Source organism: Siniperca chuatsi, linkage group LG19, assembly GCF_020085105.1.
Source record: "Siniperca chuatsi isolate FFG_IHB_CAS linkage group LG19, ASM2008510v1, whole genome shotgun sequence".
Taxonomy (NCBI): domain Eukaryota; kingdom Metazoa; phylum Chordata; class Actinopteri; order Centrarchiformes; family Sinipercidae; genus Siniperca; species Siniperca chuatsi.
The window spans coordinates 5,322,700-5,344,588 of NC_058060.1; the positions used below are offsets into that span (position 1 = coordinate 5,322,700).

The window sequence follows — 21,889 nt, forward strand, 5'->3', positions numbered from 1 at the left end:
GTAGTTGTAAGCAGATGTCAGATCATTTCTAAGTGTTTATTAATGTCTACAACTCCTCCTTTGAGCCATCCGTACAAAAAGGTCTATAAAAAGTTAATGAATCCTTGATAACAATAAAATAAAATATTTATAAACATTTTAACCTGCTGTACAGCTGTTCAAGAGTTAATAGATGGTTTATAACGACTGTAAAATTGCTAAAAGCCAATAAAGAAATATCTTAATTGTTATTTTTCAAGTATTTGCCCAACACTGTCACATGATTAATTGATGCACTATACTGTATATAAAGAAACAGGAAACAACCTCAGACAGCACCCTGATGAAGTCAAAACAGATGAAAAAGTTTGGAAATAAAGCATGGAATACTGGAAGAGCTGTGCAAGGTGTAACTAACTTAACTTTAACCTTGATTCTCATGTCGGAAGTGAGTCTGTGATGTAATGTCTTAAATTATAACACAGTGATATAGGTTTTAGTCTAATGTGGTCTAGTCTGACCAATGTTTGTTTTCAGTATAGAGTCTGTGGATCCTATCAGCACTATATAAGGAGAAACATCACATACTTATAGCTCATGATAAATCCTACCTTGGCCTTCTTGTCTGCACTTGCCACATCTCTGCTCAGTGTGGCGCTGCTTCCATTAGTTGCAGGTTTTGCTTTTTTAGCCTTCTCTCCTCCATCTGCTTTTGCAGCCTTGTCCTTCTTGTCATCCTTTTTCTCCACAATCTTTTTGTCGGCCTGTATTTTGTCCTGCTTCTCTTCCTTTTCACTCTTCTTTGTTGGTTTTTCCGCTGGCTGCCCAGGCAGTTTCTCCACCTCATCCTCTTCCTCCGTCTTCTTGGTTTTGTCTGTGCCCGCCTTTTCTTTCTTGGTTTCTTCCATCTCTGCTGTTGTCTTTGTCTCTGTGTCAGCCTTCTTCTTCAGCTTGTCATAACTGGTATCAAGCTTGATGGGTGTCGGCTGTTGCTCTGGGGTCTTTTCCACTTTGTCCATGTGCTGCTCGTTGCCATCCTTCATCTCTGTTTTCTCAAGCTTCTCAGGGTTTTTGTTCTCTGTTTTTTCTTCAACGTCGGACTTTTCGTTATTTTCGTCCACTTTTTCCAGATTCTCTGTTTTCTCCACTTTGCTCTCTACTTTTTCTGTCTTCTCCACTTTATCTGTCTTCACCAATATTTCTGGTGATTCGTCTACCTTGTAAATTGTATCCTCTTTTTCTGCCTTCTGCTGCATTGACTCCACTATCTCTGTCTCTTGCTCTTTTTCTTTCCCCTTTTCTGTCTCCTCTTTTTCTTCCACCTTTTCTGCCTGTTTCTCTGTGATCTTCACTTCTGTTTCTTTTTCCTCTTCAACCTTTACTGCCTCTTTGTCTTCCTCTTTTTGTGTCTCTTTCTGTTTTTTCTTCTCTGTCTCTTTCTCCATCTTGGCTGGAGTCTCACTGCTTGTGTATTCAACCTTCAAGCTCTTCTGCTCAGCTGTATCCAGAGGGTCAAACAGGTCCACCTTCTTTACATTGTCTTCCAGCTTCTCCTCCTTCTTCACCTTCTCTATTGTGTCTGATTTTACTGGAAAGAAAGGTGATTTTAATTAGAAATCACACCAATATATTATAAATAATACCGGCAGCAGGTAGCCCAAGTACTCACTTGGTGCCACAATAACATCCTCCAGCTCAATACATTCAAAACCCATAAACTCTTCTTTGACTTGAGGCACAGCACACCCCTAATCTCCCATACATATCTCAGGTGAATACTCAGTCCACAGACACATATGAAAGAATAGGCCCCTGGGCAAAGATGCATGAAATGCCCCCAGCGCCACATTGCTCTCAGTTGTTCTGCATCTTTTTCAGGAACATTTTGCAGGTTAACCATAACTGTAAAATGCTGCCATTTGTTGAAAACAGCACCTGAGCTTCAGTATTTTGTTCACACTGGAGGAAAACAGAGGCTGTCTAACTTCTTTTCAAAGCTTCCTGCCACAGTAGTTCCACACTGGTACTTGTCTACACAGATATTACACAAAATACTGTAGGGTACAATACAAAATATTACAGAAAATCATTAAGGAAGCAGGTTATATTTTCTAAAAGCAGAGCTAATCAGCTGTCAAACAGATTTAAATTGCTTTACTAATTTTAATGTCGGCTCATTGTAGCCCAAGTATGCACTGTGTAACTGTATTATGTAGAAAAAAAAAACAGGAAAAAAACAACAGAACATACTCAATATTAAAGAATCTGGAGTAAAAAACCCCAAATGTAATCAATCTCCTTTTTTGACTAAGCTCTTTGATTTCTCAATTTGATGTCTCAATATTTGATTTGATTTTGATGTCTCAATATAACAGAAGAATCTTATGCAAAGGCAGCCCCTCCCAAATTGACCATCTTGTTGACAGTGCTGCAGGCTCACTGCAAACAACACTCAATTCTATCGGCCATCTAAAAAAGAAGATAACAAAGAAGGTTAGCTCTATGGTATAACCCCCAAACCCACAAATTAAAGCAAACATCACGAAAACTTGAAAGGAAATGGCGTTTCAGCAACCTGGAAGAATCTTGTTTAGTCTAGCAAGACAGTCTTATAGGAAGGCCCTCCGTAATGCCAGAGCAGCTTACCACTCATCATTAATAGAGGAAAATAAAAACAACCCCAGGTTTCTTTTCAGCACTGTAGCCAGGCTGACAGAGAGTCATAGCTCTATTGAACCATGTATTCCTATAGCCCTCAGTAGTAACGACTTAATGAGTTTCTTTAATAATAAAATTTTAACTATTAGAGACAAAATTCATCACGTCCTGCCATTGAACGGTACCGATTTATCTTCAAACACAGGAACCTTAGAAACAACTGTAAAATCTGATATATATTTTGACTGCTTTGCTCCTATCAACCTTCTTCAACTAACTTTGACGATTAATTCATCTAAGCCATCAACCTGTCTCTTAGACCCCATTCCAACAAGGCTGCTTAAAGAAGTTTTACCCTTAACTTAGCATTTGATATGATCAATCTGTCTTTATTAACAGGCTATGTACCACAATCCATTAAAGTAGCTGTAATAAAACCGCTTCTTAAAAAGCCCACTCTTGATCCTGGGGTTTTAGCCAACTATAGACCTATATCTTACCTTCCCTTTCTCTCTAAGATCCTTGAAAAAACTGTTGCCAATCAGTGTGACTTTCGACATAACAATAGTTTGAGGATTTTCAGTCAGGATTTAGAGTGCATCATAGCACAAAGACAGCACAGGTGAAAATTACAAATGACCCTTTAATTGCTCAGACAATGGACTTGTCTCTGTACCTGTCTTGTTCGATCTTAGTGCTGCGTTCGTGCTGCGATTCTATTCACCTTATATATGCTTTGTTTAGGCAATATTATTAGGAAACACTCCATAAACTTTCATTGTTGTGCAGATGATACCCAATTATATCTATCGATCAAACCAAAAGCCTGAAGTTATTGTACTTGGCCCCAAACACCTCTGAGACACATTATCGAAAGATATAATTGCTGTAGATGGCATTGCCCTGGCCTCCAGTACCACCGTAAGGAACCACAGGAGTTATCTTTGATCAGGATTTATCCTTTAACTCCCACATGAAACAAACTTCAAGGACTGCCTTCTTTCACCGACGTAACAAAAATCAGGCACATCATGTCTCAAAATTAGGCTGAAAAACTAGTCCATGCAATTGTTACTTCTAGGCTGGATTATTGCAATTCCTTATTATCAAACTGCCCAAATAAGTCTCTTAAAACTCTCCAGTTGATCCAAAATGCTGCGGCACATTAACTAACAAGAACTAGGAAAAGAGATCATATTTCTCCAATATTAGCTTTTCTGCACTGGCTTGCTGTAAAATCCAGAATAGAATTTAAAATCCTTCTCCTCACGTACAAATCTCTGAATGGTCCTGTGGAATAAGGTCCCAGTTTGGGTTCAGGAGGCAGACACCATCTCCACATTTAAGAGTAGACTTAAGACTTTCCTCTTTGATAAAGCTTATAGTTAGGGCTGGCTTGGGTGAGTCCTGAACCATCCCTTAGTTATGCTGCTATAGGCCTAGACTGCCGGGAAACTTCCCATGATGCACCTCTTTCCTCTCTCCTCCTCTCCCTCTCCATCTGTATGCATTTTTATCCCATTACTGCATGTTACTAACTCAACATCTTCCCTCTCCCATGGCTTTGTGCTTTCACATCTCTCTCCTCTCTCCTTCTGTCACTTTCAGCAGGTATTTCTACCTACGGAGCTGCAGAGACTGGATCTGTGGTTGTGGGCCACCTGCTGTCTCTCGTGTTCCTGCTCGACAACTGCTACTACAGTTGTAGTTATTGGCTTTGTTACTATTATTGTCATTATTATTCCTATGACTATTATTCCTATTATTATTAATTTATTAATATTAATATTACTACTACCATTACATTATTGCTATTGCATTGTGCTTCCCTCTCCCCCACCACTATTCTCTCTCTCTCTCGCTCTCTCTCTCTCTCTCTCTCTCTCTCAAAACCTAACACGGCAGCGGCGGATGGCCGCCCAACATAGAGTCTGGTTTTGCCCAAGATTTCTGCCTGTTAAAAAGAAGTTTTTCCTTCCCACCAAGTGCTTGCTCTTGGTGGGAATTGTTGGGTCTCTGTAAATAAATAAATAATGTTATAAAGAGTACGGTGTAGACCTGATCTATATGAAAAGTGTAATGAGATAACTTCTGTTATGAATTGGAGCTACATAAATAAAACTGAATTGAATTTATTTGAAGTACGTTAGGTCAAGTTTAGCCAAGAAGTCAGTTTGTGATGGATGTTTACAACTGGTAAATTTGGTAATGGTTTGACCATTCACCTTTGTTTTCTCTCACTAATAAGTTTGACTAATCAGGAGGTTGATTTACAACCTGTCTGATCATCTGCTTCTTTTCTTGCCCTTTCGGAATTCTTTTTATCAATGTCGCAGTATTTCCAACTTCGTGAGTGAGTACAATTTCATTACCAATAGGAATGATGGCCGAAACTACGACAATAAGAGTCATGTTGTATGAAACTGGAATTATCATTTAAATGGTGACGTCACCCTTTTGTGTACTGAAGCCCACACATGTATCACAATGGTGCTGATCAACTGACTTATTGGGCTTTTCCTTTCAGCTTTTATAGCCTCTGCTTTCTCTTCCAGAAGAGACATACATAAACATAGAAAGCTAAGGAGGGATCAAGACAAGGGAATTGTGGTTTAAGGCTTTGAGTAGAATGAAATTACATTGTTAGCTTGCATAACATACAGCAACCCCAGACCTGAAACAGTGACAGACATGAAACCAAACAGAGTGAACACAAATAGGTGACGATATACAAGAAAAAACAATACTGACCTAAATAAAGTCAGACAGTAAAAAAAGGGACAAACAAGGCCTTCTTTTTCTATACTGTAAACAATGAGACTCAGGGGATCAACTTGATCCTCTAATTAGGGTAGAAATTTGATATGTGGAAAGCCCGGTGAAAATGGCTTTATTAAAGCAAACAGCAGGAGGTGACACCCAACCTACCCATTCTCACACTCTTTACTGTGTGACTCTTTTTCACAGTGCTCTTCCTTTCTTTTACTCTTTTTTGCACTGCTCCTTTGTCCATTTTCCACTTTTTTATCTTGTTCATCCTGTTATTAAAAACACTGTAAGTCATCACCGTTTGTCTTCAGTGACACAATTCTGCCACTCTTTTTAACTTGATGTCATCACGGCAGACAGAAACATTATCAGGCACAAATGAAAAAAACACAGACAGAACTGTTATTAAAGTAAATAAAAACAAGAGAATGGAGGATAAAAAAACATCATTGTAGCTAAAATTATCTTCTTGTCTTTCTCTCCTCCCCCTTTATTGGTTTCTCTCATCTTAACCTTCTCTCCTCCTTTCTCTTTCAGGCTGTGGTCCATGTGCCTTTCTCATTACTCTTTTCCCCACTTCGTTCTTTCTCTCACTTTCTGTTTTTCACCCAATCCTGCAGCTTCAATTCGTACCAGAGAAATGCTGACCTAGTGATTTTCTCAACCCTTTGACCAGCAAATTCTAGCAACAAATGTGATGAAGATAGCACTAAAATCTCAGAGCAATGGGACCAGAGGGAAACACAGATATTACATGAGCTCAGAGTGTGAACTGTCTTGGAATTGTTGCTGGATTTGTTCTTAATTGGTACGTACAAATGATTTGAAGGCCCAGTACACCCATGGAAAACCACAGGTGCAAATAATAAAATTAAATATAGTCACAAGTGGAAATTTGTGGGTTTCAGCCTGTACAAAGCCGAACAAAGTCACTTCAGCTACTTTAATTCTGATTGAAGAAGGAGTGAGACCAATCACACTGATTTATACTCGGATTTGTGTTATTCCACGCACACGTTTTGCATTTGTAGCGCTCCCTAGTGGTCGATTTGAATGAAACTTTCTGGGTTTGTTTCCGGTACTTATGTGGACATTATGTGTGATTAGCCCAATGGTTATTGACTTTGGTTTATTTATGTGGTGAGCCACGCCCCATTTAAAGTTCATTGGTCAACATCTTGAAAACTAAATAAGATAGCAACAAGCTTTATAAAACTTTTGATAAGCTTCGTCCAATGATGATCCACCAAAAATTTGGTAGCAATCAGACCTGCGGTTTAGGAGGTGATGTCACAAATGTGTTTTTCAAAATATTCAAAATGGCAGAAAATCTAGTTAGGCGGACTTTAGTGGTCCAAGAGGCTTTTTTGCAAAGCACATTGAATTGGACTTGTGAGAGTCATTTGCCATGTGTTTTGGCCACAGCACGAAGGAGATGAATGACACTTTCTGTGTCCACTATGTGGCTCGAGAGAACACCCACTAATTATACGTTATGTTCTAGTATATCAAGTGTAAACCACACCATGAAAATTTCATGTATATCAAATAATGATTGTCACATAAGGCTTACTTCCTGTTGCTAGTAGGTGGCGCGATGATCATAACTGCTAATTTGCATGTAGATGTCCTCAGGCCAGGACTCTTATCGAACATGTGAAATTTGGAAAACATCTGACGCTGTAGAGCCAAGGTAGCACAGTTACAAATTTCAAAACATCAAATCAGTTGGAATAGTTACTAATTTTTGAAACTTTGAAGAACTATTTATTGCGAAGGTCTTTAGATTACACTGCCCAAATTTGAAATCAATCGGAACGATTCTCTAGGAGGAGTTCGTATGGAGCCTGTAAATTGTGAAAAATGGCATGAATTGCACAGTAAATTAAAAATGTCTGACTTCCTATTGGGTTTAGAGTATGGCTCCAAGAGGCTTTTTTTTTTACATTTAGAGATGATACATATGCCTCCTAAATTTCGTACATCTCAGTGAAACATAGTGCGAGGGCTACATCGTTGACATTTTGTAGGGGGTGCTATCGAGCCATTTTGCCACACCCATGTGAAAGACCAATATCAGACAACAAAATACAATGCTTCTGTGCCAAGTTTCGTGAGATTTCAAACATCCTTAGCCCCTCAAAAACAGCTTTGTTTTTCATGGCAAATAATGGGTTGCCATGGCAACTGCATTTGATAAAATCTCAGGAGATTCACAATATAGCATCATCAAGGTCTTGAGGCTTTTCTGCCCAAATATGAGGTGAATCTGGTTAACCTACTAGGGGTAGTTTGTAAAAGTATAGGGCCTGTAACTTCATATTGCCAGTAGGTGGTGCTATGACTATGACTGAATATTGGCCAGTAGATGTCTTCAAGGCATGACTCTTATCAAACATGTAAAATCCGGAAAACATCTGACCATGTGGAGTGGAGTTACAAGTGGAGTTTCTTTTTCATGTCGAAATTCGCCGAGTCGCTACTTCCTGTTTCATAGCGAAACATGGAAATTTGAAGCCACGCCATGGACACGCCGTTCAACTTATACTCTTTGAAGAACTTTTGATCATGAAGGTCTTGAGATTACACTGCCCAAGTTTGAGGTTGATTGGATCAATTCTATAGGAGGAGTTCATTAAAGTACAGAGACTGTAAATGACGGAAAATGGCCTAAAAGTGCCCATTCAATTCAAAAAGGCTGACTTCCTGTTGCATTTAGGGTATGGCTCCAAGAGGCTTTTTTTTAAGTCTAGAGATGATACATCTGCCTCCCAAATTTCATACATTTAGCTCAAATTTAAAGGTGGGGGCTTTGACTGTAGGGGACGCAATTGAGCCATTTTGCCAGACTCATGCATGAGACCCGTATCAGATATCTATTTCACTTTTTCATTTAAAAAAATAAAAACCATAAAGATAATAAACTCAAACATACAATAGGGACCTCGCAGGAGTTGCTGCTTGGACTCTAATTAAAGATGCAAGCAGTGATAAACGGGCCCTCGGACCTTACCGCACGTTGTGTTGAGCTGAGGATGCGGTGTTGTTGACGGATGTTGGTCGACGCGGCTCTGAATTTTCATGTGTTTTGGACACTGCATGGAGATATTGAATGTCACTTCCTGTGTCTGCTATGTGGCACTAGAGAACACCCACTAATTATAAGTTATGTTCCAGTATGTGAAGTGTGGACCACACCCTGAAAATTTCATGTAAGACTAGACAATGTACACTCAAGTTACAACAACTTCCTGTTTCACGGGGAATAATGTGTCGCCACGACAACAGTGTTTGAAGGAAACTCACAATCTTCACAATGAAGCATCATCATTGCGCGCATGCGCCAGCCTGCATGCTGCCTGTTGCTGTAGCTCCGTCTCGTCATCTTACTTTTTCCAACTTTTAGCTTTCCTTTTTCTTCCAAACTTGAGTAACTTGTGTGTAAGTATAATTTAAACTACGCTCTTTACAAAAACGAGAGTAGAAAGAGTTTTAGTACTTCACTGCTGCAGATCAGCTGTTTGGTTGTATTGTTTACACCAGGGAACAACTGATCGCGCTGAAGCCGAGCGGCATGGCGCCCAGGACACCCGATTTCCCTACTGAGATCTGGAGGAGGACACACCGAGGATGCAGAGGTGGAACGAAGCGGCGAGGGAAGAGAGAGGGGTGCAGACAAAAGAGACTTAAGAACAAGAGATTTAAGCCGTGTCTGCCTTCTCTCGTCATGGGCAACGTGAGATCACTGGCGAATAAAATGGACCAGCTAACGGCGTTAGCCCGGAGTCAGACGGAGTTCCGTGAGTGTAGTTTGATGTGCTTCTCAGACAAGGCTACACAAGGATATCCCGGACCATAACGTTTCCATTGACGGCTTTCAGACTGTTCGGGCCGACAGGGATCACACCAGGAGTGGTAAGCGGAAAGGCTGCGGGCTCGCTGTTCTAATTAACAACAGATGGTGTAACCCTGGTCACGCTACTATCAAGAAGAGTATCTGTATCCCGGACATTTAACTGTTAGCTGTGGGACTCTGGCCATATTAACTGCCACGTGAATTCTCACATGCCAATGTTGTGGCTGTTTACATCCCCCCCTCTGCTAACCCGGCATCAGCGTGCAACGCCATTCACACCGCCATAGCACAACTCCAGACTCAACACCCGAGTGCACTCATATTAATCTTGGGTAACTTCAACCATGTCAGTGTTTCAACAACACTGACTAATTTCACCCAGTATGTGAACTGTCCTACTAGAGAGGAGAGGACACTGGACCTGCTGTATGCTAACGTTAAGGACGCATACAGCTCTTCCTCCCTCCCCACCCTGGGTAGGTCGGACCACAACCTGGTTCACCTCAAACCCTGCTACGTGCCTCTGGTTTAAAGGCAGCCCGCTACCACAAGGACAGTGAGGAGATGGTCAGAGGAGGCCTATGAGACACTGCAGGAATGTTTTGAAGTGACAAACTGGGATGCACTCTGTGAGCCTCATGGAGAGGACATTGACGGGCTCACTGAGTGCATTAGTGGCTACATTAACTTCTGTGTGGACTGCAATGTCCCAACTAAGATGGTCCATTGTTATCCAAATAACAAACCGTGGGTAACAAAGGACATTGAGGACATCCTGAATGCCAAAAGGAGGGCCTTTACTGATGGTAATAGGGAGGAGGCAAGGGCAATCCAGGCTGACCTGAAAGTGAAGATCAGGGAGGCCAAGGAGAAGTACAGGAGGAAGCTGGACTGGAAACTACAGCAGAACAACATGAGAGAGGTCTGGAGCGGCATGAAGAGCATCACTGGCTTCAGACCGACTGGCAGCAGAGGAGTTGAAGTCAGCTTGGCAGGGCCAACGAACTTAATCTGTTCTTTAACAGATTCGACACACCAGCTCCTGCTCATCCCCCCTCTAACTCAGCTGCTGTCGGCCCTCAGACTCCTCTGTGTCCACTGCTCCCCCCTCCCCCATCTTCCTGGGAGAGTCCTACTCTATGCTATGGAGCCATTTTGCAATGCCCATGCGAAAGACCCACAAAATCCGTACATTTTCACCACTTCTGACAAGTGTGCAAAGTTTCATGAGTTTTGGAGCATCTTTAGCCCCTCAAAAGTGCGATTAATTTGGAGGAATAATAATAATAATAATTCCTTGCATGCCAATAGTGGTCACTGTTCAAGCCCGAATCCTAATTCTTACAAATACAATAGGGACCTTGCAGCGGGCGCTACTTGGGCCCTAATAATATTAATAATACTAAATAATAAATAACAACAGGGTCTTCACTAAAAAAACGACAAAAACGTTGTGGTTTGAACCCTAATGATGGCTGAATTCCATGTAGCTAAGCAGCTACAGTTCAAGGAACCTGGTGTTCATGCTGGCTCACTGTCACACTGTCATGGCTTACTGGGACACTACTATTACAATATATGACAATTGTCATAGTAGGAAAAACTATGACATTTATATTTATTTATTTATATTCTCCATTTAACTTTGTTTCACCTAATAGGGTAGGACAAATTACACTTTTATCATTATTCTTACTTCATGGACTACATGTCCCATTATCTAATCCTATTGTACTGTAAATATGACCACCTTCAACCTGAGCAGAGGTCTAATCAGCAAGAGTAGTAAAAACACCTCTGTGAGTGAGCACATCATTTCAGAAAACTTGTCCATTCACCAATTTTTCTCTGCTTTAGAATTTGCTTTTAGGCACCAATTAAATTCACGAGTGGCCCTGGCTTGCTGTATGAGTGATGGTCAAATGGTCTTTCTCCAAAGGGGAAAAAAGCACTTCAAGTTATGAAGTTCTTTTTACTCTTTGGTGACACAACTTACTTGCAAATTTTACGGCTGGACTGTCTTTGAAGTCCCTGTTTATTTGCCCCTAAAAGTCAATATACTGACTGTACATACAGTGGTGTGAAAAAGTGTTTGCCCCGTTCCCGATTTCTTATTTTTTTTAACTTTTTTGCATGTTTGTCATACTTAAATGTTTCAGATCATCAAACAAATTTAAATATTAGTAAAATATAACATAAGTAAACACAAAATACAGTTTTTAAATGAAGGTTGTTATTATTAAGGGAAAACAAAATCCAAACCTACATGGCCCTGTGTGGAATAGTGATTGCTCCACCTGTTAAAACATAACTTAACCGTGGTTTATTACACCTGAGTTCAATTTCTCTAGCCATACCCAGGCCTGAATACTGCCAGACCTGTTTTCAATCAAGAAATCACTTAAATAGGACCTGCCTGACAAAGTGAAATAGACCAAAAGATCTTCAAAAGCTAGACATCATGCCGAGATCCAAAGAAATTCAGGAACAAATAAGAAAGAAAGTAATTGATATCTATCAGTCTGGAAAAGGTTATAAAGCCATTTCTAAAGCTTTGGGACTCCAGCGAACCACAGTAAGAGCCATTATCCACAAATGGCGAAAACATGGAACAGTGGTGTACCTTCCCAGGAGTGGCTGGCCGACCAAAATTACCCCCAAGAGCGCAGCAACGACTCATCCAAGAGGTCACAAAAGACCCCACAACAACATCCAAAGAACTGCAGGCCTCACTTGCCTCAGTTAAGGTTAGTGTTCATGATTGCACCATAAGAAAGAGACTGGGCAAAAATGGCCTGCAATGGCAGAGTTCCAAAAAAACCCAAAAACCACTGCTGAGCAAAAAGAACATTAAGGCTCATCTCATTTTTGCCAGAAAACATCTTGATGATCCCTAAGACTTTTGGGAAAATACTCTGACTGACGAGACAAAAGTTGAACTTTTTGGAAGGTGTTTCCCATTACATCTGGCGTAAATGTAACACCGCATTTCAAAAAAAGAACATCATACCAGCAGTAAAATATGGTGGTGGTAGTGTGATGGTCTGGGGTTGTTTTGCTGCTTCAGGACCTGGAAGACTTGCTGTGATAAATCGAACCATGAATTCTGCTGTCCAAAAACTCCTGAAGGAGAATGTCCGGCCATCTGTTTGCAACCTCAAGCTGAAGCGAATTTGGGTTCTGCAGCAGGACAATGATCCAAAATACACCAGCAAGTCCACCTCTGAATGACTGAAGAAGAACAAAATGAAGACTTTGGAGTGGCCTAGTTAAAGTCCTGACCTGAATCCTATTGAGATGCTGTGGCATGAACTTTAAAAGGCAGTTCATGCTCGAAATCCTCCAATGTGGCTGAATTACAACAATTCTGCAAAGATGAGTGGGCCAAAATTCCTCCACAGCGCTGTAAAAGACTCATTGCAAATTGTCGCAAACACTTGATTGCAGTTGTTGCTGCTAAGGGTGGCCCAACCTGTTATTAGGTTTAGGGGGCAATCACTATTTCACACAGGGCCATGTAGGTTTGGATTTTGTTTTCCCTTAATAATAACAACCTTCATTTAAAAACTGCATTTTACTTGTGTTATCTTTGACTAATATTTAAATTTGTTTGATGATCTGAAACATTAAATGTGACAAACATGCAAAAAAGTAAAAAAAATAAGAAATCAGGTACGGGGCAAACACTTTTTCACACCACTGTATGTACAGTCAGTATATTGACTTTTAGGGGCAAATAAACAGGGACTTCAAAGACAGTCCAGCCGTAAAATTTGCAAGTAAGTTGTGTCACCAAAGAGTAAAAAGAACTTCATAACTTGAAGTGCTTTTTTCCCCTTTGGAGAAAGACCATTTGACCATCACTCATACAGCAAGCCAGGGCCACTCGTGAATTTAATTGGTGCCTAAAAGCAAATTCTAAAGCAAAGAAAAATTGGTGAATGGACAAGTTTTCTGAAATGATGTGCTCACTCACAGAGGTGTTTTTACTACTCTTGCTGATTAGACCTCTGCTCAGGTTGAAGGTGGTCATATTTACAGTACAATAGGATTAGATAATGGGACATGTAGTCCATGAAGTAAGAATAATGATAAAAGTGTAATTTGTCCTGCCCTGTGTGACAAACATGCAAAAAAAAAAAGAAATCAGGAACAGGGTAAACACTTTTTCACACCACTGTATGTTAGATATAGCTAGCTAGCAATGTATGCACGATTCTGTTTAAGTGAGTTTGTTTGACAGATTAGCCTCTGGCTGATCTAAAAACTTACCAGGAACTGCAGTTCTTTCTGTTTTTCCCTCCATTTTCTCACATTTTTCCTCTTGTCTCTACATGTTTATTAAGTGCAGCCATACCCTCTCGGCAAAGGCGCAAATGTTGCTCAAGATGGAAACATTTTCAAATCACATAGTCGCGTCTTTGCCTCAGTGTGCACCACCCAGGGCGAATTTGTGTCCACACTAGGTTGGCAGAAAGTACAGTTTTGCAGTGCACCATTGCTCTGCATGGGTCACAAAGCCCAGCACAGCCCCTGCTAAAGGTTTTAGCTGGATTTCAACCTGCTGCATTAGCAGAGCTGCTGAGGCACCAGGATGCTCTAGGATTGCTTAACTCTTGTATAACATATGGCTCAGGACTGCAGAGAACAATGAGCATTTGGGTGCACATTTGAAGGTTTCATTAGAATAATGATAACACAGCTCATTTAGGTTGGACTCTCCTCAAGCTTTTTTTTCTTTATTATTAAAATAAGCTCTTCAAGTGATCTCGTTTTTTTTTTTTTTTTTTTTTTTTAGAAATGTAGGTTAAAAAAGGCATGTCTGACATTTGTAAAGCTATAATTGGGATTTATTCATTTACATGACATACATATGCCTATACTTAAGAATGTCTTTGCTTCTTTTTGGGAAAATTTACACTGGTCTTTTCAGACTTTTTGCATTACACTGACCTAAGATCAGTTTATGTAAATGTTTTTCTCATCATTGACGCTACTATTGAAAAAGTTCATTATCTTTATCTTCCATAAGGAATATAAAGCAAAAAAAAAGGGGTTTAAGATGAAATTCCAATCAACTAAGGTTTCCATCCTTAATAAACTATTCAGAACTAAAATCTGAGGCCTTCATTTGGCTCCTCAAGTGGATTATGTAAATCAGCTCTTACAGATGCTGTTTCATTAAAACCCTGTCACTCTTTGCTGCACAACACTTGAAGATCTCTGGCTGGGTGGAGTTTGTCAGCACTCACAACAGCTCTCAGTAAAGTGAAGGCTACACTCCATCACTGCCCTTTGGTAGCACATCAAACACATTGGACACTTTAAAGTGGTTTGGAAGTGGTAGAGTGAAGAGTAGACTTTGTGGTTTATTGTTCTATCTGAAGTGTGAGATCCTCTGTCTTAGTAGACATATTAAGACTCAATGGCAGCTCAGTTATGATACAGTTACAGCAGTCTGCAGTGAAGTTGCTCAACCCTTTGAACCATAGAGTGTACAGATTGTTTTTTAATGCAATTTATTATTATTTGGATTAATGCTTGTATGACCACAGGTTGTTGACACACTGCTGACAATGGAAATTTTTTTTTTAATGGATTAAGCCTTATGTGTCTATTGTCTTTCCTTTTTTAATCTCCATTTGGGATGTATATGCTTTGAATCAACTACAGCTCCCACCATGCTTTGGGTGAAGATAACCATTGCCATTGAGTCAGTAAATTTGCTGTGGGCTACAACTGAGCCCAGCTGTTTTTAGCCTAAAGTTATATATTACATCATAAAAATACTACATTTTGGCAAATCTGCACCTTGGATAGTGATTCTGCTTTAGCTACTAGCAATACCTGATGGCGCTGTAACCATGACAAGAAAAGACAGACAAGAATCAACTGGTTTACTTTTGATACTCAAGAAAAACTCAAAATTTGATGATTAAGAGCTGAAGTTTGAAGGTTAATTTTTTTTTTACCTGAGTTCTAAATTGATTTATGAAAGTTTATACTCAGTGAAAATCTGCTATCACTGAAAAAACTAAGTTGCGCTTATTCCAGTAGTGTGTGAAGTCTATATATTCTAGTTTGATTGAAATATGATACTAAGAGGAAGAGGTGAAAAATGCAACAAAGATTAAAAGGTGCCCACATGCACAAATATACAAACATTAATGCAAGACATTCGAATATACAGATACATACTGACAAACATATTCACACAGAAAAAATAATGGTAATAATAATAATAAGCCCACAAGCAGACAAAAAAACAAGTATTCAAACAAATAGACAGACTGTGCTGTCTTTCAGCACTGTGACAACCATTAGCAAAAGCAAACACATGGCTACGTCCCAAAGCCATTTACTACAGCAGAACATTCAACTCAGTGCACTTGACGGAACATTATGTGACAATTATCTGCTTGATTTTGAGAGTAAAGGCGGCTGAAAATCTCCCTGAAACCAGGAAATATTATGAGACAGAAACAATTTGACATGGCAGAGATATACACACTGACTCAGGGCATATGTTTAGCGTGGAACTTGCTTTGTGTCTGTTGAAATACAAGTTGATGGACTGACCTCTGACCTCTTTTGGTATGACTTTATCTTAATCCCTTCTTTTCAAATCTGGGGGATCTCTGCTTTGTGCAGTACTTGACTTCATTAACACTCATTCTGAATTTTCCCATCTTTCTTTCATCTCTTCTTTGTCAGTGTTCCTCCACTGTTAATTCCCTCTATTCTTTATGCCCTCCCTATTTATCCAAGCAAGGTTCAATCACATCCTATACTTTCTGTTTTCCATCCTTATACATTTATTTGCATCTCTCCATCCATGTCCATCCATCCATCCATCCATTTTCTACCGCTTGGTCCCGTTAGGGGTCGCGGGTGACTGGAGCCTATCCCAGTGACTTTGGGCCTTAGGCAGGGTACACCCTGGACAGTGGCTCCATCCATGTCTTTTTCTTTATTTCCCATTTTTTTCTTTCTACACCACCCGATCCTCTTTCTTCTTTTTCTGTTTCAAATCTGCTTATCCTTATTTCCCACAACCCCTCTGCAGAGACGGAGGTCAGACCAAGCTATAGTATTGCACATGTGCAGCTCATATAATAGACTTGCACGGATTGCCTACACTACATCACTGTTTGGGGAAAACATCATATCTACATAAGGTCATTCTTTCAAGGAAAACAGTCATGTATTTTTGAGCTTATAAAAGGTTTTTACAACAACAGGAGCTACACAAATTTGACCATGACCTTGGTAAGAAAGCAAACAAGATGCATTAATACAACACACAGCCAGTGGCTATATGACTCTGCCATGCTCCTGTTTAGACTTCAGGGGGCAGAAAATAAAGATCACTGCCCCTTTAATACTCCAGTGGCCAGACTGGCAGCCTCTGCCACACTCGGCATTGTGGTGGGCAGCAAAAGCAACCGCAGCGTGCCGGCAAAGAGGAAAAGAAAGACACAAATCGACAGACAAAAAGAGGAGAGAGAAAAAGTGCGAGACAGAGACAAAATTAAACAAAGATGGTCATCATAGAAAGCACCACCGTATTAGGCCACACTTCCCAGTCAATGCCTCGGTTTTGGCTCAGAGGGGGTCAACATTTGACGTGACCCACTTTCAGCCATCTTGGCTCTGCCTGTCTTCACCAAGAATCTAATGAGCATTCGGAGCAACAGGAAGACAGAAGAAAGAGCTAGAAAGAGACGGCATTGTAGACTAACAGAAAATGAAGGAAGCATAGAGTATGAGAGAAAATGAGGCTAGACAAAGACAGAGCCTCCATCAGCTGTGTTAATCTGACCCTGCACACAAATGTCAGGTGGTGATAGACATTTTCATGCACATGAACAGACACACTCAGTCGCACATGAAGACAGCCACCTGTGTCCACAAATGCAAAACTAAGACAATATACCTATTGTCCCAGTATTAACACACTATTAAATTAATCTATTCACACACTCCGTACAGTTTGTGGCAGATCTGTATCTAAAATGGGCACGCTTGTGTTTGACCAACACAACGAGACAGATACTGCCATCATGGAATGTCAAGTAGCCTGTGGGGGGCTACTCCATTGCTGTCAACTTCTCTCAGCTTTTCATTCTCTTTTTTACTCTCTGTCTCTGTCATATTTTTTTAAGATTTTAGTTGTATACTCTGTCGTGCATTGTACCATGATTAATTTTCTTTTTCTTTTTGAAAATGTCCACAATGACTGAAAAGACAAGAGTCTAATCTATCAATTCATATATTACATGTTCATATTCACAAAACTCACAGTACTAGCAGTCTATGAAAGTTATACATAGTGCTAGTATCCTGCAAACAGGACTGTGGGCAGTAAAATGTTTACCTTCAAACTCAGTTTCTCCAAATCAACATGTTTAGCAGTCAACTTTGACAGATGGTGAACAAGCACAGTTAAATGGGGGAGACTACAAACATGACCTCCACCTACCATCCACTGTGATGAAGGGGTTAGTGCTGGAGTTCAACCCAAGGTTGGAGTTCAACCCAATATCCCCTGCAACTGTCAGTTTATTGCCATCTCCAAAGTTTACACCTGCACTAGTGTTACGTTTAGTATCCGCTTCATTGCTGTCATACTCAGCATCTTTAACCATGTTAGATTTGCTACCAGATTCCCCTTCAGTGTTGGAGCCTACAGACAGAGCAAAGCTGGTATCCATACCGCTGAACCCATTGGGGCTGGGAAGATCAGGAAGCACAATGTCACCTGGTTCCTTCTCTTCCTTAAAGCCCTCCACTGGGTCCTCTAGTGGTAACAGAGGAAAGCCAGCATTGCCATCCTTCAGTGGTGGGAATGGGGAGAGGCAGAGGTGGGGTTCAGGTGGAGCTTGCCGCAAGTCGATGTGTGTGGTGCCTGCTGCCGAGATGGTGGGCGGCAGAGTCGGGGGCTGATCTTCTGCGACAGTCAGTGAGCGCTTCATGGAGTGTGGTGAGCGACGCGGACCACCCATAGGTGACACCAGTTGGTCCAGCCCTGCCCCATCTCCACCAGGGTATTTTTCAGGCAGCTCTAGACTGGTTGGTACCAACAGGTGGGAACATTCGGACATTGCACGGCGCATAGCCTTCCTCTGATGCTGAGCTCGCCCCATAAAACAGGGCTCCAACTCCTCCTCCTCTTCTTCTTCTTCTTCTATCTCCTCCTCCTCACTGTTGTCTCCTGAAGAGCCCTTGGATAATTGTTGGACCCCCAAGGCTGCCCTGGCTCCAGGCACAATCTTGTCGCCCCTCTCCAAGTGGTTGTTGTCATTAACTCCAATGACGCAGTAGTTAGGGGCCACCTGGGGCATGGCGACCTTTGGGCTGGATTCAGCAAAACTGGAGTTGTTCCATGGTTCAGATGGAGAGTCTCCATCTACTGGAGATGCCTCCATCAGTGAGGCTCCCAGTGAGTGTTGAGGCATTGCACTATTGGGTGATGACAGCTCCATATGCCTGGCTGGGGATCCAGGAACTGGTGGCAGGGAGACCCTGCTGGTGCCCCCACATCCCAGGGCAGAGGGCAGTCTGCCTGGGGAAACTGGGGAGGGAGATGGGGAGGAAGACAGAGGGCTGTCTGGGCTTTCCCCTGCGCTGCCCAGTGATGCATTACCCAGCGAGTTGCTTCCGTAGATGCCCCAAACCCTGCCCAGCACCTTTCGCTCCGCATCCATGCTGCCCATGCCTGGCTGCTCAAAGAAGCACAGCTTGTCTTCATCTGTGAGTCCAGTCGGCACCAGAGCCCCGCCACCTACCATCAAGCCCTGAGGGGTGCCCATGTCCATGCCTGAGGGGTGCTGCCAATCCCAGCTCTGAGCCGGCACAGTGGGCGACAGGGATGGCACCTTACTCAGCTCACTGCACTCTGAGTGAGGAGAGCCAGACTGTTGATCGGAGAGAGAAGACATGCTGTCTCTCTTTTCTATTCTCTTTCTCGCCCTTTTCTTTGTTTCACAGTCTTTCTTTCTTCGTTTCAGTCTTAGGTGTCTGAAGGTAATTTTCTTCCCTTCTTCCTTTGTTGTCTTGTGCTGTTCCTTTTCGATCAGTCACTCAGGTGCGTGCTACACTTTGTGTGTGTGTGTAGTCTCTCGTGCTGTGCCTCCACTGTGAACTCAAACACACACTGAGGGTGAACTCGATGTGCAGCTCTCTCCCTAGTTCCCTCCCTCTTTTCTCTCTCTCTTTGGCTCTCTCACTGATTATTACTGTTGTCATGTGACCCACTTGTGGCTGCCAATTGGCTGCTGCCCGTTTCCAGGTCCCACTCACTGTGGTGGAGTGAGTAAACCCCCTATCCTCTAGTTCCCTTTCACCCCATGTTTTTCTCCCCTCGACCCCTTTCTTTCTCTTGGTCTGTCTCATGGTTAAACTGCATACATACACACAGCTCTGTCTTTCCCCAGGGAGGACTTAGCTGAGGCTGAGGTTGGTGCTTCGGAGGGAGAACTCAAGACCTTTCCAAACCATGCACACTCTACACACCTCCAAGCCTGCATGTACGCACACACACCCTGTGTCAGCCCTCTAGAGCAATGCAATGAATTTATCTCCATCTGATCTGTTACTACACTTTCACTTTGCTTCACACACCTTCTCTGTACTTTTAGCTCCTCTCCTTTCTCTGACCCGATGCTGTGCTTAATGTAAAATATAAAATGCTCTAGGCTCAAATCTTAAAGCCCGGGGTCTAGTCTACTGTCTCTCTGGGAATGCTTTGTAAAACCTCCTTACAAACAAGTACATGGTCCTTGATGTAAGGCTGCAGAAACCCTCTGCTCCACCATGTGCGGGTGTGACATTGCAAGAGAGAGGGATGGATCAGAAGACAGATAGCGACAGCAGGGGCCAGGAAGACTAAAGAAATAATAGTATAAACAACTGTGTGTGTAAATATGTGAGACTATGTGAATATTTTTAGATGATTGCATGTGTCTTAACAGGTAGGTCTACCTAAGCATGTGTGCAACAATAAATGCATCTCCCAGCGTTTCCAATCTAAGTGCTCAGTATAAGAGGGAAGAAGAAGAGGCGGAGATGGAAAATAGAGTTATGGGAGACGGATGAGGCGTAAAGTCTTTCAGAGACCTTGTTGTCTGTCAGACTACATCAGGTCACATGTGGAGAATCACACTCCATTACCCCCCATACGCTCATACACACACACTGGGATAATCAAACACAGAGGCTTTGCAAAATACACAAAAACATGCAAGTTCTCACACACAATTCTGACTTACTCAGATGAACACACTGAGTCAAGCCTGTAAGGATTTAACAGGAACTCAGCTTAGCATCTTGCACAGAAACACTCAATTTCCGCTATTCTGACTTTGTGAATCACACCAAAACTGTGATTTCCAATGAAATGACATGAAAGTGGCAAACTGTTACTAGAGCAGTGGTGATTGAACCAGTCTGTAGCAGCCACATAGTCACAGGTGTGCCCGGATGTGCATATGCCATCTAAATCTCAAGCTGGCACACCCAGCATAATCATAAAAAATGTATTAGTTATGTATGAGTTACCTGCAAATTTAAAAAAAAAATATTTCTTACACTATTGAAATTCATTGAAAAAAGAATAGACTAATGGACAGAGAGACTTCCCTGTCACTTGTAATGAAAGTTCAAAGTTCAAATGAGCGCAGGGTGGGCGCCACCTTGCTATTCAACTGGTGGTCAGTGACAAATCACGGCAAGCTAGCTAGCTAGCGTTAGGCCTACAGATTTAATTAAAAATGAAAAGATGTCAAAACAAAGCAAACAAGGCTCTTCTGAACACGTGTTTTTTAAGAGGCCAGGCATTGAGAAAGAGGAAGACACAACAGCAGTCAGAAAAGAGCCGTTGAGAGAAAACTCGGACACGATGCCGGGGATGTTCCTCCATCCTCCAGCTCCTCTAACACAAAACCAACCACTCCAGCCACGGCCCCGGGACAGTCAGATGCCGCTGTAACGTTAACTGTTATGGATTTATCAGCAATAGACGAACCTGCATGTCAGCCTAAATTACTCTCATTCCTGCTCACGACAAAAGCAACAGGTAGATGTTTCTCATCTGAATGGTACAACAAGTAGAGCCTACTCTTGGCTAGAATATAGCATCAAACAGGACACTGTATTTTGTCAGTCATGTTGCCACATCAACAAGGATTCTGATAGGTTTGGGAAAGTATGGTTTGAACAGTTTATCTATGTTTTCATTTGAAAAAGAGCTGACAGACAATTTGGATTATGATGAAATTATTTCATTTTATTATTATTATTCAAGACCAAGCCCCGCCGTCTTGCACTGTGATGCTGTGGTATGTAGATTACATTGCTCCTATAGTTTCCTGACTTGTAATGCGCTTTTTGTATAAATTGTGCATTTTGATGGTAGCAGTAATTTTTTTAAATGGGACCCGCTGTTGCGGCATAGTGTGTTCTTGGCTGAGGGATTGTGAATGTAATGGTTGCTTATAAATGAAGCTGAACTTTGTCACACTTTGCTATATTGTTGGATACATGATGCTTACTTAGTTTATGTAGACTAAGTGGCACACTGTAAGTTTGTTTGTTTTTGCTGTGTTGTGGCATTGTGCAAATAGCTTA

General features: G+C 41.5%; 1 protein-coding gene across 16 annotated transcripts in view; it reads right to left on the bottom strand.

Annotated features, from left to right (window-relative positions):
• Window positions 1–21,889, bottom strand: part of LOC122866573 (microtubule-associated protein 4) — a 162,511-nt gene that overhangs the window by 32,245 nt on the left and 108,377 nt on the right. For 15 of the 16 annotated variants that reach the window (XM_044176381.1, XM_044176376.1, XM_044176379.1 and 12 more), the window contains one exon: window positions 591–1,567. In XM_044176381.1, the coding sequence (XP_044032316.1) occupies window positions 591–1,567 (977 nt within the window). Of the gene's footprint in view, window positions 1–590; window positions 1,568–17,978; window positions 21,633–21,889 lie in introns of those variants that run through there. The other variant, XM_044176387.1, reaches the window with a different exon arrangement.